General features: G+C 38.7%; 1 protein-coding gene across 8 annotated transcripts in view; it reads left to right on the top strand.

Moving 5' to 3' along the window:
- The window catches only part of RANBP17 (RAN binding protein 17), a 161,041-nt gene that overhangs the window by 115,867 nt on the left and 19,707 nt on the right, over positions 1-25,467 (top strand). For 7 of the 8 annotated variants that reach the window (XM_027468264.3, XM_038186373.2, XM_072023588.1 and 4 more), the window contains 5 exons: positions 881-988; positions 3,496-3,578; positions 13,770-13,984; positions 15,126-15,264; positions 21,647-21,813. In XM_027468264.3, the coding sequence (XP_027324065.1) occupies positions 881-988; positions 3,496-3,578; positions 13,770-13,984; positions 15,126-15,264; positions 21,647-21,813 (712 nt within the window). The remainder of the gene's footprint in view (positions 1-880; positions 989-3,495; positions 3,579-13,769; positions 13,985-15,125; positions 15,265-21,646; positions 21,814-25,467) is intronic. The other variant, XR_011803456.1, reaches the window with a different exon arrangement.

Below are 25,467 nucleotides of genomic sequence, written 5' to 3'. Positions count from 1 at the left end.
ATTTTCCTAAGAATAGTCACTATTTCTAGTGCAGTCAGTTAAATAAAGCAGAATTATATGAGATGAAACAAAGTTAGAAATGAAAAATAAATTTAATATTAAATAATACCATTGACTATATTGGCTTGATCATATTTTAATAGCAAATTGCAGTTAGAATCTCTTGGTTCAGTATCATAAAAACTGTTTAGTTCTTTGCCAGTCAAGCTGTGCTTCCTCACTTCCATTTACCAGTCTGCATTCTTATCCAAACCCTTTTCTCAGCATGTTGGGAAAACTAGGGGTCAGCTATGTATCAAATCATCATATCAAATATTTTGATACAGGCAGTAACTCATAAGATTTTTTTAAGCTAAATTGCAGAGGCTACGAGACTCTATTCCTATATTGCATTCTTTCAAATCCTGCTTTAGCAGAACTGATATCTCTTGGGTACTGACGAGCAAACAGCCCTCCTGAAAGAGTTCTTAGAAATCTAACTCCTGGCCTCCCCCGCACAGTTTATCTGAATTCTTTTTCTTGAATACTCTGGAAACAAACTTCATGCAAGGAAGCTATTCCCAACCACTATATAGCAAATGCAGTACATAGGAGGTGGCACTGAAATTGTGGACCCTAGGATTTGCTGATATGTAAATTTTTCTAGTTTTAAATGCAATTAAATTCTGCCATTCATTAAAAGTCAACCTCATATCTATACTGGTAAGTTCGCTTAATGTGTACAAAACGTTTTCCTTTTCCTTTGTTACAGCTCTGGTAGTCTCCTTGCCAGAAGGAGCTGTCAGGGTCTGTATCTGGCCCACCCATCTGACACTGTAGTTTAGATTTAGGGGAAGTTTTGGAAGACGTTTTGTCAGTACAAACCTTAATTTTGGTGAAGATACCCTGCATACATTTCTGTTCTGCAAAGAGCTATTGAATTGTGGTACCAGGAACCTGCATGTACAACTCCTATCTTGAAGCTGATGGCAGAATTCATGCAAAACAGGTAAGAATCACGTGAGAATCATGTAAGTGATGAATACTGCAGTGGTATGCATTCTGCATCCTGTCTTTCTGTCTTTTGCTGATCCTTATGATGTCTGACTTTGTCCTTAACACTGCTACTTTTGTATTTTGGAGCAAAGTTAACAAACAGAGCTCAGCTTTCAGTGTCAATGTATTGTTTGACCAACGGGAATGTGTGAGAGAGAGAGACTGCTGTGATTTTTATTGTTAGTGGAATTGTATGCTTTAACTAGGAAAGAAAAAAAAAAAAGCTAGTTAAATTCTGACTTTATAATTAAATATTTGAAAATAGTCTACTGTCAAGATTTGCTGCAGGCTGAATTTTTGCCTTAAGCCAAGCACAAGTGTACATATGTACTTCTTAAACTGCAACTCCCTTTACAGTTTCTTTCCTTAGCTCAACTCTTCTAGCCAAAATAGGAAAGAATATTATCCAATACAACAATATTTATAACCAACTTGTAGGTAACTTCTCCCATGTCTAATTTCTTCTCCATGGGCTCGCTAAAGAGACCTCGGAACAATTCTGGGAGGTGATGTCAATACTTTGCATTGCAGGTGTTAGAATGAAATTTTTGTTTTACCACAATTAACAGAACAATTTATTTGGGGAAACTATCATTACACTTAGAAATATTTAGTGTATTGCCCAAAGGAAGGGAAAAAAAAAAAAGACTTTGAAATGAAAAATTGATACGTAATGTCTCTGTACTGGTTATCTTCATGACCAAAGTAATTAGGGTTTTCAGCAGACAAGTATGTGTTCTCACCGCTTTTCATTTTGCCTTGCAAATCAAACTACAAAGAACAAAAGTTGCAATATTTGAAGTTTGAAAAAATATTTAGTTTAATCTAGGGATAGGAAATTGGTGCTTTGTTCCGAGTTGGCTCCCAGTCAAGCGCGAGTGTGTGCGATGTACTCCTAATCCCTCAATGGCTACACAGACCTTGAGGCAGAGCTCCCTGCTTGTTTGTGTTGAGTTGCTCGCTGTGACTTCCTCTTCGGTTTGTGTAGGTTCATTATGTCTTCTGTCCTGGTCGTAGTATAATAAAGGCTGGAGAAGTTGAACCTATTTTTATTCATGATGCAAGGCACAAGCAGTATGCTCTAATGGGGCTGCAACACATTTCAAGGAGGAGATTGTTAAAACCTAAACACAGAACTCTAATAATAGTACACGAAAGCAAAGAGGAACTGGAACAATAAATCTTATGCAAAAGATGGCTCTTCAAGCTACTTTCCATATTCATGTTATTCTTCTGCCTATTGGTATTCAGAAAATCTGCCTTGTTCCCTTTAGAAAACATCATCTGGGATGGAGTTCTTCATGAGTTGTGTACTGCATTAGCTTTTACAGGTTAGAATGCATTATACAATATACTTTGACATGGTTAAAATATGTTACAGAGTATCAGATTGTGCATTATGCCACTCTGACATTGAGAAGATGTGCTGTTTTTGTTGTTGTTTTTTGCCTCTGCAAGCCATTATCATGTCGTGCATATGGAATACACAAATGTTTTATACAAGGCACGTTTATTTATTTATAAACACACAGATTTACTCCAGAATTTGCAGCGCAGGACCCTGCAGATACGGGTTCAGAAAACAAAAAAAAAATTGGACTTGCAGGAATGAAAGATGCCTGCCCCTCTCTGTGACAAGGGTTGTACAAGTACTACACATACCATCAAAAGTGAGGACTACCAAATAGGTCACCAGGGGATTTCCTATTGTACATCACTCAGTGATGTATCCTTTCCCTTTTGGTCTAAATAAACACTTAGGGTAACTTTGCAAGTTACTCAAGCTTAAGATCTGTGTTGAAAATTAATTTTTAAGTACTTAATGGTTTTCATTTAGGCATAAACTAGAAGTTAGGCTTCTTTATCACAAAAAAAATAGAAAGATACAACAGGAACTTAGGCAAGGGCTCTGCTGTGTTTCCAAATTGGGAACAAAATGTTTTTGCTGGCTTTGGTGAAGCATTTGCATTAGGGGAGACGACATGGTTTGGTCTTCTTCAGGTCTGAATGTTCATGGAAAGTGCTTACTGCAATTTACACTTGGAGAACTGTCTCACGATGGCCACGGATTTTATGTAGCAGAATAACCAGTGGGGTTTAGCTGATTTTAAAAACTGAACAGAAGCAAGGTGTTAGCCTAACTACTTGGATCGTAGAAAATCTGCAGCATTCTTCTGGATTATATAAGGCACAAGATACTCACCAGTCGCTGCATAAGGAAATACACATAGTCCGGTCACTATTTTTGGTTAATTTTCTTTTTGTATTTTATCACATGATGAGTTATCTAAATCTGTTGCCTAAGAAACAGTGTACATCTTTGGACTGAAAGCTAGAAATAATTTATCAAGTAAGTGTACTTTGTAATCAGCAAATACGTGTTTTTTTGTTTTAGGGAATGAATCCATTGCAGTTTTCTGCTTCGATGACCATCTGAATATTTTTGCTGTTATTTTTTAGATCACAACGTTTAAATTTTGATGTATCATCTCCAAATGGAATTCTTCTCTTCAGAGAAGCTAGTAAAATGATTTGCACATACGGTAGGTATTCATTAACATTTCCTCTGCAGTGTAATTCTTTGCCTGTCTTGTAATATAAAAAATCCTGTTAGTTCATATTCCTGAGCACTGCTTGATTTTTGGAGTGTGTAGCAGGACTGCAATTTAGTACAGCTGATATCAGCCTTTTGTAAGGTACAGGGTTTGCATGGCAGACCTTTGGAGCTCATTTACCTTTGTAGATCAGTGTCCATTCATGTAAAATTGTTGCTTCTATCACTTTAACTTGAATGCCTGTCTTTTAGCAGCTCTAACTGGATTTCAGCAAAGATACAAATACTCGTGAGGTGTTTGATCTGGGCTACTGATTGATAGGTGTGGGTTGATTTTATGTATTCAAATTATATTCCAGCAGTTCCAAAACATAATAGGACCATAACAGCTTTACCCTAGAGCGCTGTTAAAACTGTTCATAATAAGTTGCTTCATTTTACTGCTCCCACTCAAGTATTCAGTTGCAACAGGTCTTCGACACCAAGTGTTTATATTAGACTCCAACTAACTTCATAGCTTACAATCGCTTTTTAAATATTTTGAAAGGAACGTTACCAAGTTTTTGTAGGTTTGTAGCTTTTGTAAAAAGGAATAGTTGTAAGTGTCCTGTTACTTTTAATGAAAGAAAATTTATGCATTGAATTTGCTTTCACTGTGTTCAGGTTGCATTTTAGGTCTGGAAATTGTTTGTTACATTGCTGCCTGTATTAAAAAAAAAAAAAAACCATACAAGTGTAATTTTGCTTTTGATCTGCAGGGTATGGAAACAGTATATGCAGAATGCATAAAACAAATACTTATGACAGAAAAAATTACAACCATGTAACTCTCTCTCCTTGCAAAATCATTTCTTTGTTTTCTTTTTCAAATATACCATAGCCGGCACTAGTTTTTAAGATGTGTTTTTTTGGTTAATTTGTTAGAATGAATAAACAAAAAAAAATCAGGTTTTCCTTATATGAGAAGATAAGAGGTAAAGTCTTAGAATTTACTATTAAACTTCTATTATCAGTGTACTTAATTTGTACTTAACTGCTTTAAACTTTCTGTTAACAATACAGAAAAATATAAATGTAATTATGGTGGTGCTTCCAGCCCACTTGTCTTATGGTACCTGATCCTTTTTTTTCCTTTTAATTTCAATCAGCCGTTACCATCCTTTCTGCTCTTCCGAGAAAGCTCCCTTATCATTGGCCATCCATTTATCTCAGCTGCTGGCATCCAGTTTCTAATCCTTGCTTAGTCAGCCACAATGGCTGGTTTCAACCTGCTTCATTCCAAAGTAAGGTCTGCAAAACACTTTATTAAGAAACCTTTAGCTTTCAGGTGCAGCTTTTATGGTGTGTGTATGAAAATTATAAAATTCTCAGCTCTAAAGTAATGAAGAGCCCTAAAGCTCTTGCACATACAGACGAGATAGCATCTTCTGGCTCATGCGAGAAGTTAATTAGGCATTGTAAAAGGAAATTTCAGGACAGTGCAAATTTAAGGTGTAAATTAAGCAATGGAGTCACAGGGTCTGTTGAAGCCCGTGTCCAAACACCTGTTGCCTTCTTAGTTAAACGATGCTGATTGTGAAAAGTAGGTGAGGATGTGTGGCATCTATTTGGAGATGTGTTGCACAGAAAGAAATGAAACGGTGATAAGAGCTTTCTCTCACAATTTCCTTTCCTGTCCTCTGTAATTATTTTGCTATGGAAAGATGTTTTACTCACAACAGATTTAAGTAGCAAGAGGAGAAGTGTCCTTGATTTCCTTCAAAATAATAACTTCAAATCACCTATCAACTAAAATTGGAAATAAGGTGTGGAGGTCACCTATGAACTGAAATTGGAAGAAAGATGTGGAGGTGGGAGAAAACCTCCAATCAATGTGTATGTGTATAATTATATATATTTATTTAAATATTTAATATTTTATTTCCAATTTGCTTTTAAAACACATCCATACTGTCATCAGTGTCTGAAAGGGTCACAGCAGTATCCTTCCACTATTTTGGTGAGACATCTAGGGAAACTCTTTGAGTGTTCTGTGAGTGATTGTCAGTATTTATTCCAGGATTGGACTCACCGCAAAATGAACATGAAAGAGCCCCCAGCGCAGTCAGCTGAATCAGTCTCTTAAAGCAGGGATTTCAAATAATCCAGCTGGCTCTGCTGGCACAGATGGGCAGCTCTGTTCTGACCAGCACGGCTCAGCTGTGGGCCTTGTAATAAATGTCCTAGGTTAGCGCTATTTCAGATTGCTACAGCTATTTCTGAAGTGGTCGCTGGTTTACACTCTGGGAAGGTTTTACTGACTACTGGAAGTATTTCACAATTAGTCACCTTTGAATAACTGCTATTAACACTTGCAGCATTTATCACCATTTACCACCAGTTCATGGAATTACTGTTCCAGTGGATAGAATAGATGCAGCTCTTGGAGATGTGTTGCGAGGATTCATTAATTCAGTTCTGTATGATACATCGAGCATACAAATCTCTATAAAAATACTGATATTCAGAGATTTTTCATTAATTTCAAATGCCTTTCTAAAAATCTTAAAACCTATGTTGTGCTTTAAAGGAAAGCTTTAATCCATAATACTCTGGCTCTTTTAAATCTATATTTCTCTTCTAAGCATATGTAATCTTGGCAGACGTATGAGGAAGGATAAACAAGTAAACCAAGTGACAATCATAAAATCCAGTACAGTGTTCCTGAGCAGTATTTCCAGCCTCATGTTCGGATAAGTGTGATTCTGCTGTACCATAAGTGCAAATAGCATAAAATTTTGAGAGCGATAGTTGAGATTCTCACATTCAGCATGATTTTATGGTGGAAGCATTAGTGAACAAGCAGAAGATGCACAGTAAATGTCAAGAGATGACAACAGAAAGCGTTAGCGATTTATCTTACCAAGTCAGCCAAACCTCTTGTATGCGCCTGCAGGTCATAGGGAGCTCCTCAAAGTTGATCAAAAAGACTTTTGAAACTCAGGGTAGATTTGATTGTAATCTAAACTACAATAATTACCTTTTTTTTTTTTTTTTTTTTTTTACTAAGAGAAGCACAGAGTGACTAGATGAGACAGAGGGGAAAAACCAAAAGCAAACATATTTCTTTCATCGCACTGTCCTTGCGGAAAGCTCCTTCCTTCCTTTCCGTCTCCCTTTGAGTTAATCCACTGACGTAGCAGGTTGCCACAAAGTCTGCCCAGCCTCCTCTTATCACTGGGAAGGTCTTTCCGTCACCTGGAGGCCTGTCTGTGTTTGCTCATCTTGGCAATCCCTGCCTGAACACCGGGCTTGTTACCTCTTCGCTCATTACCTCTCACTTCTCCTGCTCACCTTGCCCTGGGTGTTGAGAGCTCCTCGTCCGTAGCTCAGCAGCTCTCCAGGGTGAGATTTGGCCCTCGCCTCCAGAGGGTGATTCCTAGCCTGGGTGCTCTGCTTTCTTAAAAGAATCCAATGTACAAACCATAAATGAAACTATGGCGCAATTGTATTCTGCTTCCACGGTCAGCAAAATTAAAGTTCATTTTAGAACTGGAATTCTTCTCCCTCACTTCTGGTGTTGTAAAGAAAGTGCTACTAAAAGTATTTAGAATGATAGAATATCCCGAGTCGGAAGGGACCCACGAGGATCATCAAGTCCAACTCCTGGCTCCACCCAGGTCTACCCAAAAATCAGCATTCAGGCTGTATGACTGAGAGCATAGACCAAGATATTTAACAACTACGTTCAGAAATTTCACTAGCACCAAACTCAACAAGAAGAAACATTACGGTTACGGGTTAGGTATGGTGGGAGTCTTCTTGCTATATAAACCTATAGACACACAAAAAGTTGGTATGAAATACGTCCTGCCAACACTTGGGCAAGGAATTAGTAACTGAAGTAGGGTGGCATCAGATGATTTTACTCACCAGCATCAGAGCACCGTGCACTCGTGGATATTGCTGATTTTTCCTAAGTCTGGACTACACTGATCAAAAGTAGTTTTGAATAATGTAAATGTGGCCTTTTTAGGGTTATGAAAATCTAGAATTTATTGGATTTGTTCTGTTTAAACACGTGGTTGTTGTTTAAATCAGAATAACTTTCCTAAACAGACATCTTGTAGCATCCCACTTTCTGTCCATCTTAAATTTTGCCAAATTTTGCAATGCCTGATTATTACCTGGCACCTCCATTTACCTCATTTATCTTCTGTAAGATAGGTGCTTGGGCTGAAAATAAAGGGGAGCAGGATAGAACTGTTTCTGGGGCGTTCATGAATGCATGTGAGCATGGCTGCTGAAATCTATTTCTAATCTAGGTTGGATATTAGGAAGAACTTCTTTACTGAAAGGGTTGTGAGGCACTGGAACAGGCTGCCCAGGGGGGTGGTGGAGTCCCCATCCCTGGAGGTCTTTAAAAGACGTTTAGATGTAGAGCTTAGGGATATGGTTTAGTGGAGGACTTGTTAGTGTTATGTCAGAGGTTGGACTCGATGATCTTGAGGTCTCTTCCAACCTAGAAATTCTGTGATTCTGTGTGATTCTGTGATTCTGTAATTCTCGTCCAAAGCACATGCATTTTTTTCTCCTGTAGACGTGTGTACAATGAGCTCATTTTTGAATGAAGAGCAGCAAATAGAAGGCCTATTTTAAAAATACACTAACCATTGTCAGTTGCCACTGAATAAAAGTACGAAATCTTTGTAGTTCTGAAAATTAGCACCACAGCAAGTGCTTCATTTTGCTTAACGGATCCGGCGCTGCGATGAGGGTAGTAGCGGTGTGTCCTGTCCTGATGATATACCCACCAATGATACAGTGCAGAAGACAATTCTAAGATGTCTTCACAAATGTTGTATGTTCAAAAGATGTAAACCCTGGCATAGGATGCAAAAGGCACTTAGGTAGTCAATTAGCCTTGTTAGGGCTCTGCAGCTGCTTGGCAAAGGGTGTTGTGTCTTGTCCATTATGGCTACAGCCAGGCCGACTGAGTGATAGTGATTTAAAATAAACAACTGAGGGAAGGAAATTGAAAGGAGTAGGAAGAGTGTAGTCCACCATTCTTCATCCCCAATATATTTCACTTTTAATTCTGTATGTACAAGTCCCTTTACTATATGTTTTTGAACTCCCAGTGGTATAGGAATGATGTTTCAGTACATCTTGGGACCATCTATTTTTGTTTTGTGGTTTCCTTACATTTTAGTAAACCTCTTGCCTTTCATTATGGGAGACCAACATAAAAATAATATTTTCAATATGCTGTTTTTATTTATCTACATTCTGTCATGATATACTTTGATGTAAGTTTTTAATTTTGCTTCAGCTTTCAGCTGTTGTAGCAGTTACTGCTCAAGGTCAGCAATGAGGTTAGCCACAGTAGCACAAAACAATTTCCTGTTCTCACAGCCCAGGTAGCATTTGGATGTGGATTAAATTTTACCACATTTTCCAGTAGCCAGACACGATTATTTCTAATGAGCTTTAAATTGCTTCTAGAACATGTATTTCAGAACTTAGCGTGGTAATCCATTCAGTGCTAGCAACTTCATAAGGTAGCAGTTCTTCTTCAAAATTTTGCTTAAACTGATCGGTGCTGCATAACAGGTATTTTTAATCAGGAGATTTGCTTAAAAGTGAAGTGCTCACTGTTCTCAGTGGCTGTTCCTCTGCTGTCCTCCCTTCTGCAGTACTAGTCCCATAATATATTGCTCTTCATTACCGACTCAGATTTCATAATCCGTTTCTTTTGGCAAATTTATCTTGGCAGTATTCATGCTTGTTGTGCTGATTTGAGAGGTTTTATGCATGTTTTGTTGTTGTGGAAGCTTTAACAAATTAGTTTTTGAAGCTTGCTCTCATCTTTGTGATTAATGTTTTCCTTTAGTTTTCTTTATGTGGCCACTTCTTTATACTGCCCTAGCATTCTGAATGCCTGGGAAGCATCCATTCAAAACCCATCTTTATGGGACAGTAATGAATAATAGTATGAAAGGGGAAAAGGCAAAACAACGCCTTTCCCCTATAAATATGGTAAGTTTTCACATCCTTTATTTAGTCTTACCAAAGTGTTGTGTGGTTTGTTTGTTTTTTTTAACTTAATCCAATTCACACTATAAAACATTATTTAGTTGTATTATTACAAATACTGCTTATTGGACTGAATTCTAGAACAAACCCTGCTTAAATGGAACTCAGCCATAAGGAAATCATATCTGTATTATAGCTCCTACTGTAAAAGCAATTAAGCAAGAGAACTGAAAGGGAAGCTGCCTGTCCTGACATGCTCCCACATCTAGGAGGGAGTGAGGGAATGAGCTGTGCAAAGAGCTCTGGTGCATATTGCCTGTGGGATTCTGAGGCATGGTGATGTTATCTTCGGTCAGAGCATCCCAAGATGTTGTTTTAGCTGCCTTTGTATTCCTTCTATGCATGCACTCCCTTTTTCCTACAGCTCCTTTGTTTATTTACTGAGGATTCTTTCAGTAATGTGTAAATTATCAGCCAAATTGAAACCCTTATTTCCTACCTGCCAGTTTTACCCAATATCTTTAAAAATCCTTGTCTCATTCCTGCAAGAATTTAGTATCACCTCATAGGCTGAAATAGTTTATAATTTTTTGTCAGTGACATATTGCTGTCAAATGCTGGACAAAAGGTTAAATTAGAAGAGATTCATAATAATTCTGAAAGTTGGGTATTTTTTAAGACTCTGTAAATTCAGTTTCTCCTATATAAAAAAGAATTTGCTGTAATTTGGACTTACTTGGTTTTAATACTCAGTCAGAACACTGAAATTTCACTGATTAATCTCTGCAGAGATCTACATTTTGACAGGTGCCATGAATTTCAAATACAATTTAAAAGTTGTGCATATCAAAGGTCGTTTTTATGTTGATTTAGTTTAAGTCATTTCTTTTAACAATAGGAGTTTATAAAATTGTACTCCAGTCCTCCACTACAAGGATTATAAATGTAAACGTATCCTCAGTAGCTGAGGAGTTGTTCTTGACCTGATTCCAAGTACCTCCGTAAATTAGTTTATGTTCAGTAGTGTCTATGGTGCGTGAAAATATTCCCCTGAAGCTCCTGCTAAATGTTACAAGTAGACCATTCTTCCTTTTTATCTGGTCAGGCATAGCACCGTACTTCATATTTTTTTCAATAACTAATGCTAAAACACTAGTCTTTGCAGCACAGGATCCATTGACTCACAGGCTGATGGCTTGGGGCACTGGTAACAGGGACCGTGAGGTCTTTCACCTCTGCTGCTAATTTGAAATCAGCTGTTCCTACTCTTAGGCCCTTTTAAAATCAGTCCATGAACACAGAACAGTTCTCTGTGGACTCTGTCCACTTGCACAAAACAGCTTTTAATCTTGGACTAGTCGCAAATTCTTCTCGATGTTTTCATTAGAGGGGATGGGCACTGAATTCCTCCCTGCCATGGCTCCCCAGGGTGAGGCAGTGTGAGGGGCTGGAGTTTGTGCCTTCCTAAATTGAATGGATTATGCTGAGAAATGGATTTAAGATTATAATTATAAGGTGATTTTTTTCTGGTCAAGTAATAAAACTGCTAGAAGATCAGCAGTAGAGTGTAACTCCTAGAATTCATCTTCCCAGGCTCAGGGATTCCTAGTTTTTTTCAACTTCTTTTCTCATCATTCTATTTTTTCCATTGGCTTCCAATTAATTTCCATATTAAGTACATAATTGCCTTGTTGACAACTACTAAGCTCTTTCCATCTGTTGTTGCATATTACACTGAAGGAGCTGTGATTTCATGGTGTCGTGCTTGGAGAGCACAGCTATTAACTCTGGGCTGGTACCTTCTTGGATGGAGAACTTCTGCGCTTTGGTGTTACTAAAGTAAAGCTTTTCAACACAAAGTTTAATAGTGAAGGAAACCAAATAAGGAAGCTTACAGCATGCTTACTTTTTTGACTTTTGCCACAATAATTGTACACTATTTATATGTAGTGGCTTTCAAAAATAGTGTGTACCTTTCCACTTCATCTCACAGCCCGATTGATTCATTGGTTGATTTTATAGAATCTGAAATTCACTGATATTCTCAGTAACTAGACTAGGTTGTGTCAAAAAGAGTAATACTAATTAAGATGACCTGGCTGGGATATCTTAAACTGGGCACTTGTAGGAAGCTAAATGGATTTTATTTTCATTTTATTTAAGTGTAATCAGTAATGTAAAGTATTACAATAAGTGAATATTCAAGTACACTACAAGACATTCTTTCCTGCTGTGTCCTATTTTTCAAAAGGGATCATTTGGATACATGTCACTTGTAGCATAACAGAGATTTAACACCATCTGGAAGGAATTTCTATCTGGTAGCAGTCACTGGAATTGCAGCTTCGTCCCCACTTGCATCATATTCATGTCCGTAACTTTCAGGGTACTAGAGACACTTATCCACGACCATTGAAAGTATCAAAAACAGTTTGTATTTTCATGCATAAATATTAATTGTTTTTAAATTGAGACCTCAATTTTGATTGCAAGTGACCATCTTTCCTAGCAAAATATTTGATTCTTCTCCTACCTTCCATAATTCTGTAATGCCATTCCTACTTCTTCGACACCCCAGCTACTACTTCAAAGTAATCCCCGATTGTACTCCCAGTCTCTTAAGTTGATCTTCCTTCACAACCTGATGGATAAAATGCTTTGTACTTGCTGAAGTGGTGAAGAACATTAATGTTTTAAATGGTATCATGTTACTTTCTCTTCCTATTTGCATGAACAATAGCAAACACACGGTGCTTTGATGTGCTGTGTTTAGAAACAAGATTTCTCCCCTCATTTTTCTCATTACATGAGGTAAATTTCTAATTGGCACTAATGAATAATATTAAGAAAAATATTTAAAATAAGGCAGGTAAGTGGAGGTGAAAATCAGTATGGGTATCTATGGGGAGAGGCAGTTCAGTATCAAGCCTTAGTATGGATTAACAGTGCTGTGCAACCTGAGATGTGCATTGTGTGATGTCAGGCAAGTTTTCAGGGGTGTATTTGATTTGCCTATGACAGAAGCAAAACTGAGTCACCACCAATACCTCCCTCATCTGGCAGTGTTTGGAATTCTGAACCATTAATGGTGCAGGTCACCTGTGTGCTGCTTGTTCTGAGGTGCCCTAATAGCCGTGACAGCTAGGGCAGATGCTGAAAGCAGGTGAGTTGAGCATCTGATCTGCCAAGTTGTATGCATTCATTTGTAGGAATGCTTTTAAAACTGCAAGGTTTTGTGTTATTTTCAACTGGTTAAAATTAACTAGAATCATCTCCTATTGAGTAGCAACGGAGTGAAGACACCAGGTTGGGGTTTTTTGCCTGCCAGGCTTGTCAAGGTTAACATCAGATGGGGTCAACCTAGCAAGACTATTTAATGATAGAACTGAAACACTTAATCTTTGCTGTGTTTATTCTACTATTGCAGCTCTGCTTCATTAATTTCCTAATGTTTTTTAAAATAATAATGCATTTTTGTCATGAACACAACCTAACTCTGGGGTGCTGTGAAGATAAGTATTAAATTGTTACAAGATCCTTTAAAAAAAACTTGGTAATGAGGCCTTGTACAGAGGATTGCAGCGGGATCTGCTGCGCTGCTGCAGAGTGGATCCAAAAGTCACTATTGCCTGGTAATAGCAACAGCAAATATTTACAGTTAGCTGTTATTTTTACAGTATAAACATGGATTTTAATTAAAAAATCATTCCCATCTGTGACTGGTAAAATAGAGGCTTTTGTAATGGACATATTTGTTTTCTGAGGGATATATTTAGTGTGTGTATACATCAGCAACTATCCCAAGAGACCATCATGCTAATGGATCAAAACCAGGCTTTGCTGCAGCATGAAAAACTATAAAACCATGTGTTGCAACTCTGTTCAGATTAAGGAATTCATGCTGATAGACTCAGTCACGGTCTGGATGTAAATCAACGATGGCAATTCCACCGCTTATATTTTAATTTTTGCATACTAATTCCTTGGTGGCTTTTAAGCTCTAGTCACGCTTATTTAAGAGATCTTTTACGCCAAATGCAGAAACCAATATACTTCTGAATGGTAATGAAAATAAAGACAAAAAATGAGTTTAGATAGTGCCATCAAAATATTTTATATTTGCAGCTGCTTATTTAAGTTTCTCTCTTTCTTTTTATGAAAACAGGTAATCAGATCCTCTCTCTTGGGACTTTGTCAAAAGATCAGGTTTATCCGTTGAAACTCAAGGGCATTTCCATCTGTTACTCTGCACTCAAATCTGCCTTATGTGGAAATTATGTCAGCTTTGGCGTCTTCAAGTTGTACGGGGACAACCACTTTGACAATGTACTTCAGGCCTTTGTCAAAATGCTGCTTTCAGTATCCCACAGTGACTTGCTAGTAAGCAATTACTCATCTTGGGAGTCTTTACGTAAAATATGAAATAACACCACCACAGGCTTTGTATTGTTATAATGAGACAGAGGGATCTAGAACAGCTCAAATGCAGTTTTCAGTTCAATTACTTGGATCTATTTATATAGCGACATCCAAAATACAGGTGTGATAGAACTGCCGTATGAAATTGGAGCTTTTCCAGAATTTTCGTTAAGCTTTTATTGAAAAAAGAGAAATGTAAAATTTTGTTCCTTTCTATACTTCAAAACCTATTTAGGTTGCCTGCCTGCATTGCAACACGTCCTCACGTATTCAGCCACTCTGCAATTAGTTTCAATCTGTAAATTGTCACCATGTATTTTCCATAGAATTGAAAACTTTAAAGTACACAATGTTCCCACATCTCTGTGGGAAGACAGCAGATCTTGTGCAATATCAGCCTTAATTTGAATTGAGGCATTTTTGTTCAGAACTGTCATTTTCTTGCAGGAAGGGACAAATTCTGGATAGTTAATATCCAAACTTGCGCCTGTCACAAAAAGTCCTTAGAACTGGAAAAGTTTCTCTCAGTAAAAAACAGTTTTTTGGTTGTATAGTAAAGACTACATATTTGGCACGTTCCTAGCCATCCAAAAATACATTCTTTTAAATAAGGGTCCCTAAGAGTAAGTTACCTACTGCCAGTCAGGCAAGTGCCTTTTCCTCTGCAAAGCCTGTTACAGGAAATAATTTAAGCACAAAATGTGCATCTCTGAGATGATTTGGGGAAATCTGTGATAAACCTCGGTCAAATTTCCTGCAGAAAGTAAGATACAGGCACCAATGCTGTCTAACTGACCTTCTAAACAGGGTGTTACACTACTTTTACTAGACTGAATGCTGTGTAGAGTGTCAAAGTATGACAGTATTATCCAGAACTTGTTTTAAACTAATAGAGTTTATATCCTATGGTAAATTTGAAAAGTTAAAAACTACCATAGACAAGAAAACATCTTGTTTCTCTGAATGTTCTGATTTAATGGCTAAATTAGAATTTATCACATCATAAAAATACGATCATCTTCTGTCATCTGTTAATGTCATTAACATCAGTTAATCATAATATCCATATCAATGTATATCTTTTTTTTTTTCTTTCCCCCAGCAATATCGAAAACTAAGCCAGTCTTATTACCCACTTTTGGAATGTGTGACCCAGGATCACATGAGTTTCATTACCAGCTTAGAGCCTCGTGTCCTTATCTATATCCTTACGTCAATATCTGAAGGACTTACTGCAATAGGTAAGCATTTCTTGCATACAGCTGAAAAAGGAATTGAAGGAATACGCAGTTGAAGTTTATTTGTAATTTTTAAAGTAAATGGGGAGATTTTCAAAGAAGCTCAGACCTTACTAGGACACTCATTCATACTTTAAAAAATGAAAATCAAGTGACAGTGGAAGATGCTGGATTTTGAACATGTTAAGACTCTTCAGTTAACGGAGCTAAGTTCTTCTGAACATCTAACCTGTAGGTTTGTGCAGGTAGTATTTTAATTGAAATGATCTTTTCTTATAAACCAGAACTAGTAAAATTATTCATTTGCCTCCATTAGAATTGTACTGGAAATTCATGCATTTGTTCCTCAGAAGTAAAATATATCAGTATGTCTACAGGAATCTGCCAGGTTTTGTTTTATTTGCTCGACATAGCTGTTGTATACATGCTTATTCTGCACAGCTGTGATATGATTGGAGAAATTTCAGGATGCCCTTATAAGTAGAAAAAAAAACAGATTTTTAATTCTTCAGTACTTCCTGAATGCAATTCAGAGTGGAATCAGTGTAACAGAAGCATACCTGGAGTAACAATAAAAATGTGGCGCTTTGACTGTAGTTCATTTTATTCTCTTGCACAATTTAATATACAATTTTTAACCAGATGACTGTTTAAACATTTGGGGGGGTTGATGGGTTTTCTTTTTTGATAGCTTAAATTCATTTGGAATATGGAAGAGGAGACAGGGCATTTGGGAGAAAAAAAAAAAAAAAACATGCAGTTGTATCCTGGTGACCTTGGAATACCATGCAGTTATATGGTTTTCGACTGAGAAGCTGTTTAAAACCCTACAGTAGTATGTATTGATTAGGGTGGTTATTAAGGAAAAAAAATAGGAATGTATAACATTAGTGTGTATGGATGTTATTCCATAATAGCTGGTGTTTCTCATTACTGCCAAGTGTCAGTCAAGCCCCACAGGAATGCACGAATGCACCAAGGTTCGCAAAGCATTTGCTATGTTAAACACATTCAGCAGTTTTTGCTGCAAGACGGAAACTGCTCTTAGAAAGAAAATGGGTAGTAAATAGCTAAGCAACAGTAGTAAAGTAGTATTCAGGTCACTTTATTATATAATGCTGAAATCCATCTTCTCCCAGATATTTTGAGTGCTTTGTCACCTGTAATGATGGTACAGCAGTTTCTGCCTATCGGCTAGCTCTGCTGCGAGCCTGCCTGTTGATTGTTTGCAAATGGATATGTTGTACTCAGTGCTGGCTTGACTGACAGCTGCTAGTTTAGTAAGCTCTGTTCCTGATCTCTGGTATTATTCCACATTACGTCTCTTCCATTTGAGGTATTGGATATATTCATTTTAATAATTCACTAGCATACCAAGTTTACTTAAACCATCTCTTAGAAACACAATTTGAATTCATGTAAAAGAGAGAGAAGAAAATTTAAAAGCTATATAAGCTTCAGCTTGCATGTGTTGTTTATTTTCCCCTCTCAAAAAGTGTTGAGGAGTAAGAAAAGTGTGTATTTCCAATTGTAGTTTACAAGTCGTGTGTTTTAGGTATCTGGGAGCTGTGTCATGAGGAATTACTAGATTTTGGGAAATCAAATGTTTTCTTGGGAGACTTCTTTTTGGTGAAATTCCTGATTTTCTAATGAGAAGAGTATCAACAAAAAAATAATTCACTTTTTTCACTTTTTATAAACCATAAACTTGCTTAGCCAATAGGATTTTTTCATCTTAAGTACCTAAAAACAAGTGCAAATGTACAAGACCAAAATAAAGTGTTTAAGACTTTTTTTTAACTTCACTGACAGCTTGATGCAGTCCATCAAAAGCTATTACATTTACTTTTTCTTTTTTTTTTCTACATTTACTCTCATTCCTCCAAAGTCATTTTTAAGTCTTTGATTGAAACTTGTGAGATCTGTCTAAGACCAGGCCATTTCCGCATTGTCCAGAGAGGATGTGGAAAATCCATCCTTGAAAATATTCCAAGATAATAAGCAGGGCCCTGAGCAACCTGTGTGATGTTGACCCTGTTTTGAGCAGGAGCTTGGACTGGAGGGTTGGTTCTGTTTGGTTTCTGCCACCACCTGTAGGATCCCACTGGTAATTTCCCTAGATTTTCTACTTTCATTCTCTAGCTTTCTAAAATATTTTTTCCTGTCTAAATGCCTATGCAGCCCTTAATCTCTGTGAACATTTCTTGCACATTAAAAGTAATAAGTATTTACGGTAGTTGGTCAGCTAGAAAATGCTTCTTTTTATTTTTATTTTTACTTTTTATGTTGAAGTGATAGTGAAAGTTTTTCCTCAATACCACGTTTCTTAATTCTGCAGATACCAAAAAATGATATTGATGTAGGCCTTTATATTCCTCATCTATGTTCTAGAAGTTTTATTTATATATTAAATAATTTTCCACGCTCTTATAATGCCATGTCCAGATGAACTACTTTTTGCTGAGTTTGTAGCCCTTACCTTACAGGTCTTTTTTAATCATCTCTGGAGTTCGTTACCTCTCAGTGCATTTTCTTAAACTGCTTCTTCTAAATCTTTCATCCCTTCTAAAGTTTTGGTATTTGGGCATTACCAATTGTCAGGCAGTGAAATAAAATTTTGTTTCTTCTGTGTTAGTTGGTCACATGCATCCTTCTGCCCTTAGTAAACGGGTAAGTATACCCAAGTGTTGCCTCTTTCACTGAATTACATCAGTGCCACAAGAACACTGTCAGAATAATAGGGCTCAGGGCTGTGAACCATCTGAGGGGGAATTGTGTTTTAAACTGATTAGAACATATAAGTCATTTTCCGAAATGTTTATAAAAATGAAATAGCTGGCTTTTTATTTTAAAAATTAAATACTGGGAGATCGCTTCTGTTTGACAGAAAGAAAAGCATCTGGTTTTTCTCTATTCCCTTCACGTGTGAAACATTTGAGATTTTCATTGTTGTCAGCTGTAGGATAAACATTCCCCAAATCCTTATTTCTTAGGAGTGTTCATTCTGAGTAAATACCTTGCTTGATTCCACACTTTATAAATACCGTGGAAGAATATGTATTCCTTTGGAAGCCCCTAGCTGTAAATCAGCTGTAATGGAAGCCCTCATCTAAGCTTTTATTGTGAGGATAAACACTCCAATAGTTCTCTTCTAAAGTGTTTACCTGGCTTTTTCACAGCTGACTCAGTGGATCAGAGCCTTTTAATGTAGTCTGCCTGGCATGTTGTCACTAATCTCTGCAAAGCTTTTCTAATTCTCATATGATTAATAGTGTACTATGCTATTCATTGAGGAAAAAGTAAAACATTTTTTCTGTCTTGCTGCCTAATTTAGATGTTAAATTGCTAAATCGTTTTACTTTCTAGGTTTGGTCTCAAAGGCAAATAATGTCGGTATTGAACTGTAAGCGATTGATGGACAGGGAAAATACCACTTAACTCCCTCTCCTTACCTTTATGTGGAAAACAAAACAAAATCTTTTAATTTGCAGAGATTCAGGAAGGTCATTAAACCGTTCAGAAATAATTCCCATTCAGCATGCTGTTGTCATACTGTTTAGACCAAAAGTTGTTTGGTTTCTTTGTTTTTTTTTGTAATAATATCTCATGTACAAGCTCTACTGCCACTTATTTGAGCTAACGGCTAATTGGAATCGCATATGTGGAGATGGGAAAAAAAAGTTCAGGTAAAGTCAGCACCAAACACGTTAAATGAATGCATGCTGGCAGAGAAGAAATGAAAGAACTAAAAGAGGCAGCTGAACATGATGGTGACTGGCACCAGGGTCATTGCCCTTGTCCCCTCCCCGCCACCAGCACCTATGGGAGCTCAGTTCTGATGGGCAGAGCTGCGGACCTGCTGCTGGATCCCTGCTGCTGGATCCCTGCTGCTGGATCCCTGCTGCTGGATCCCTGCTGCCCACCCGGAGCTGCTCCTGGCCTCTGCCGCAGCACGGCCTGCTTGCTTCACAGTCCAGAGGATTAGTTCACAGGTGGTGGAGCTGAGCTGACCAGAAATGAGAAGTGTGGTTTGACTGCATTTTTCCTGATTATCCCGAGCTTTTACCTCCGTGTCTTTTATTATTCTATCTTATGTCTTCTCCATCCATTTCTTCTGTTCACAGCCCAGAAATGGTAGCTCCTTGTTGCACTTGTTTGTTCTATTTATTTGGTTGCCTGGCTTGTCTCACTAAGATTTAGTGAGCACGCTAGCCTGCTCCAGCATGAGGTTCCTCATGCCCAGAAGAGTCATTCAAGGGAGTTTGCTTGACGCTCCCTGTCTGTTATATCCTTGCAATCAAAAGGAAAAATGAGCATAGGGAAGCATATTTGATATATAGTTATGGGCAAATTTAAGTAGCTCTTAACACTCATATCAGATTCTCATGAGCAAATGATAGCATAGACCTGTCTGCTGTCCTGCTAAAATCACTTACTGTCGAATGTAAAATATCTACTTGTACAGTATCAGCATGTTTAGAACTACTGCTGTTTTGTAAACTGATGATAGTGATTTACTTTGTATTATTCAATTTAAAAAGAAATAGAGTTAAGCACTGGTTTAGAAATACAGCAGAGCCCTCCTATGAAATATGTATTTTCAAATCTCTCACTTGTTGTTATTGATGGTGATTCAATTCCACTATGAATTGCATTTCTAGTTTATATGCAGGACTGTTTTGGTTGAGAACATGATGAGTGCCAGGTTCTGCAGTCTTTACTTTGGCAAGACTCATAACTTTGAACTCAGCCTTCTGCAGGCAACATTTCTTAGGACTCGGCTCTGCTGAATGCAGCCCTGGGATGCCCAGGGTCAGTCTGAGACGGAGTCAGGACGCTGCAGCTTGCTCCTGGGATCTGATAGACCACGTTCAGCTCCTGCTGCAAAGTCACCTGGCACCTCTGAAAGATCAAGTCTTAGGAGACCTTTTGTAGCTTCTTCGCTAGCAACTGCTTCTTCAGCATTAATTTCAAACTGCCAGCAAAATACAATTAGTTTTGAGATGGCAAAGAGTTAATAATGCTGGCACAGAGCTTAAGGAGTTAAAACAGACACAGATCAAAATACTTCAGTGTCTAGAGGGATGTGTTTAAATGAACACTGCAAGGTTGGCAGGCCTCCAAATTAGCATAGTTTAAAGAATTCAAGGTACATTTAATTGGATCCTTCTAATCCCTTTTCCCTCAGAATGAGCATTTTAACAGTTTAATTCCTTTTGCAACCCCCACACATCTCTTACTCCAGTGGCCCATCTAAAATAAATGCTGTGAACTATAAAAGGCCTAGACAACTTCTAGCTGAAGTCATTGGGAACTGGATGGGGGCCGAAATCCACACGTTTGGATTTGGTTTCGCAGTTGCAGGGAATATCAGTTCTGTCTAAACCTTGCACCCAGCATGTCAAACCCCTGCAAGTATGCAAACAGCTTCAGCTGGTGGTGGTGTGGTGAGGAGCCGGCAGCTCATTAACACCATGGCTCTCATCAGGAGAGATGGAGTGGGGAGGTTAGGTGGCTGCCCCCTTTCCTAGGGCCTGGGAGCATCTCAGGGGTCAGGGCAGGAGGAAACAGCAGCTGGACAGGGGAAGGGGCTCACCGCTGTTTTCAGGAAGAGAAACCAGGACCAGTGCACCGTTGCCATCATGCTGATGCACACAAGTGAACAGAATCGTCTTTCACAGCAGCAGCACAGCAGGCAACACCTAGCAACAAAATAACTTACATAAATCAGGCAGACATATTTACTTTGCAAATAGGTTTAAGCTTTTAATCTCCCTTACTTATAGAAACAGTAACTAAAGATATGAAGTGGCTTTTGCTTATGCTTTTCAGCAGTATCCTTCCTTGCTGCCATGACTTTCTGTGTCGGGGACGTTCATTAAGTGTTGGTCAGTGACTGCAGTTGCGTTGTTGCCAGCCAGATTTAATATACTTCAACCTACTTGAATTATTAGTTGTTAACCACCAGGCTGCTCTGTGGTCACCCTCTTACTACCTGGCATGGCTCTTGTCCATTGTGTGCCATCTGACATTGCCAGTGGGCTGTTTGGGGCAGAGAAGCACTGTGAAATGCTGCTTAGGGAAAAGACTGGGCAACGGCTCTACTTATTTAACCTCACTTTTTTGGTAAATAGATCAAAACAGAATTTTAGTTTTCAGGAATTTGAAAAGTGTAATACAGCAAAGATTTAATAGATTTAATACCACTGTGTGCTAATAAAGACTTCAAAGCAAGTCCATTCATACATCAAAAGCAGTCTTGTTGATGTATTGATTAGGCTAATGTCAAGCAGATTATTAGAGTTGAGCTCTGAGTACTATAAAATGTCATTATTAGTTATTCTTTTATGGAAACAATTTCAGAACTGTTTCATTTTTTATGCAGATACAATCGTCTCCTCCAGCTGTTGCGCTAGTTTAGACTACATTGTCACATACCTCTTCAAGCACATAGCTAAAGAAGGCAAGAAGACCCTACGATGTAGAGAAATTTCACAGGATGGACAAAGATTGTTTAATTTCATGCAGCAGAACCCGGAAGTACTACAGCAGGTGAATTGTCAGTCTTCTCTGTGGGATATTATTAATTTTATAAATTTTTCTGATTTGTGGACCTTGTGGTACTGAATGCCAGGGTAGCGCAGGCTGTTTAGTAACAGAACAAATCTCCCTGGGCTGGTATGCAACCCAGAGCAGCTTCAGCTGTGTTCTCATGACAACCAAAGATTGAAGATATTTTTTGTCATACTGGAAAGCATAGATACTGAACTTGGCTGTACAGGATCTTAAAACTTTGGTTTTCATTTTTGCTCAAAGGATGCGGTATGCAACATCATCAATACATTTCTGTAGAAAAACGGTGAGGAACATTCTCTGCTGTAGAAGAACAATTTATGGCATTGAACCACAGACTTTGGTAATGAAATGTCTAAATTGAATGGTTGTATGCTATTGAGTGTGAATGTTTACTTTGCAGTAGGTGACTCACAGTTGGATTTTTCAGTTAAAGGTGAATACGATAGAAATTAAATCTCACTTCTGAAAAGGAAGCGGTCGCTGCAGTGCTTAGGAAAGATTTCCCCTTCCCAGCTCAGTCAAGTTTATTGTAGCCTGAGTACATTAAGAGGAGATTAAGATGATCTTAGCTACGTTTCTCCACATTTGCTCCATGCCACGTTCCCTTAAAATCTCATTAAGCTATTTGGAGATGCGTATTTACTAGACTCCTTGGATTCCTAATGCAGTTGCAAAGATGCCAGTTCAGGAGATGCATTTCGCAGGTCTGGAGGCTTTTAATGAAAACGGAAGTTATCAACAAAATGCAAATGATGAGTGTGGTCGTCATTCTGCTTCCCTAATAGATACGCTGTCATTTGGAAAAAAGCTGGCATAGTCACCTTCATCACGTGACCATTGTTGTCATTCGTTTACTGGTCTAATTGAAGGTGAAAAGTAACTAATATATTCTTGGCACTATATTGCATATTGGGAGAATATTAATGATGTTTATTATTGGCATCATTATCAGAATAGGACGATTCCCTTGTCATATTACAAGTGCTCATGTTTTCTCCCCGGCAGGGGTTTCACAGACACTAGCAGTGAAGTCAGTGTTTGGAAATTACTCAGCACTGCGCCGTGCACACTGTGATTTGGGCAGAAAGGACAGAGCAGCAGCCCAGGCGCTGGACTTGTCTGCATCTGTGGCGACCCTAACGTAATAGTTTGTCTGTTAATATGCAGTAATCTTTCACTTTACAGCATATGACCGGGCAGTGATCTGTCTTTATTAACTTCAGATTCTGCGGAATATGTTATATTTATTTTGAATGCAGGCTTTCACGTACTCTTTTAAATATTAATGGCCGGTCTCCAGTAGTCAGCATAAATATGATTTGCATTAGCACTAGTCATATCATATTGAGTGCCTCTGATGTCAACTGCTCAGCGGACTAATATCTGACATCATCTCCCGGGGTCACTGACAACTTTGACCTTTATTCTCATGCACAGTTTCTGTAGTCTCAGAAGCTCTTTTGAATTGATTTGAAATTTTGACTCTTCCCTTTATGAGGCAGTAAAATTGATAATTATTCAGATGGGAACTGAGCACTGAGTGAAAAATCAATTCCACCCGCTCTCTGCTGCGTATAAAATTACTTCTGAGTCTGCCGGACTGAACGGATGGCCAAGGTAAAAGCAGCAGGCAGAAATAGTAGAGAGGATTAGCTGGACGAAACTAATAGCCTAAAGGGATGGCTTTTGAGATGAGGGAGTGGGCCGGTTGGGGGTTATTATCAGCAATGATGGGACTCATTGATCATATGTTTACATCAGGTTTCCATTGGGTTATAAATCAGCCCTGAATAGAAGCGGAACCCAAGGCCTTGCATTCTACCAGAGGGACGATGTATTAGATTATTCTCATTTTCACACTCAGATGAAAAGTGAGACATTGATTATTCATCGGCTGGCCATTAAACACTGGTTTTATAGATGATTTGACTATCATGGAAGCTAATGAACAAGGTTGCTGCTTCATAACCAGCGGTTTCAGTTTTCAAGACATCTGTGTCGGTTAAGTAATGCATAACCCTATTAAAAGCAATGGGTTACAAATTGCTTAACAGTGCTGAAAAACTAGACCCTAATGACTAATTGTGCTTAGAGTTTAGAGGGGTTTGTCAGCTCTTTAGACTAAACTGATGCAATGATAACTGCAATTATTTACTAGTTAGAACATGGGGTTTTTCCACCTTGGATCTGCAGAAGTAGTTGGATGATGAAATTTCCAAGGGCACTCCAGGAATTGCCCTCCTCAGGTCATCCCGGTAGCTGAGGAGCTGCAGCACGGCTCAGCCCCGCCAGCTTTGCTCCTTGCAAGCAGCAGCAACCTCCGAGCTCACCTGTGAGCAGCCACTGGGGCCTTTCCCCAGGACATTTCACATCCTGCAGGCCGGGGGCTTCACGCTGCCCCTGCCCTGAGCCCCTCTTCGAGGGCGTGCGGGGCTGTGCTGCTGGAGGCCCTGCAGGGGAACCTGTTGGCTCCCAGCGGTGCCGTGGCCGTTCTGCCTGCAGGTTACAGCCAAGCCTTCGCTCACTGGTAAACGAGGCAATTCGGCGTCGGGATACGGCTCAGTAAATAGGTGTGTATCCGTGGCTGATGCTCACGTCTTTCTTAGCCCCTAGGGTAGTGGAGTTGTATAATTAAAGCCTATTAATTGATATTTTGTTTGCTTAGGTACATCCCACAGCAGCTCTGTGATTTATTTTTTTGCAAAAGTAGGTGTGACTGCACAAAGACAGGAGCAATAGGAAGCACAGAAGTGAAACAACTTTAAGGTTTAGGTGTAAGTAGCGGTGTCCTTCCAAAGCCAACAGGGGCTGCTGACTGCAGCCCTGCTTTCTGCTGTGCTCCCTAGGGCGAGCTGTTTAGTCCAAGCTTAATCTGCGAACAACTGCTTTGTGATGATGTCTTACAACTAAACTGAATTAACATGTGTAAAGTAATTTGAGATATATGGGTAGAAAGCAGTATTAAATGTATTACAGTCAGCTATTGCTGTGTTATAAGCACTTTCATAAATAATTTTAAAAGGCTCCCACTGTCATTTGCTGTTATTTCAGGAGCGACTTTCTGATGTCATCTAAAACAGCTCAAGCAAGTGTTTGCTCCACTCTATGAATGAAATTGTAATTTGGGGGTTTAAAACACTGCCTTTATCTTCCACTAATGCTCATCTTGTGGTGTTGTACACATCAGACTCTTAGTTTTGGTATGGAGAAGTACTGGATAAGCCCATGGACTTTTTTGCTTTAGTAAATTCAAATGCTGGACAAACATTTGTATTAGATCTGACCTGTGATATTCCCAGCCCAGGTGGGCCCGCAGCTGGGGGCGGTTGTGCTGAGCAGTTATTTTAGGGCTGTTGGTACGGGGCTGTGCCTGCTCTGAGCCCTTCTGGGGGCTGTGGGTGAGGAGAGCTGCAGTAGAGGAAAAGTGGCAGGGATTTGGGCAAGGATGGGGCAGGAAGAGGAGGATGTGCAGCAGCTTAATGCAGGCTGCTCGCTGGAGCTGGGCACTCGTGACTTCCAACTTCAGCAAGTGACAAAGGTGCACTAAATGAAGCAGCCCGGCAGCACTGCATAGCAAATGTAAAACAGAAAGTAAAGATGCCAGTTGCAATGAAAAATCAAGCATTACTA

Source organism: Anas platyrhynchos, chromosome 14 (genome assembly GCF_047663525.1).
Source record: "Anas platyrhynchos isolate ZD024472 breed Pekin duck chromosome 14, IASCAAS_PekinDuck_T2T, whole genome shotgun sequence".
Taxonomy (NCBI): Eukaryota; Metazoa; Chordata; class Aves; order Anseriformes; family Anatidae; genus Anas; species Anas platyrhynchos.
Note: the sequence above shows the minus strand (reverse complement) of the source record. Positions and strands in the feature narration are given on the sequence as shown.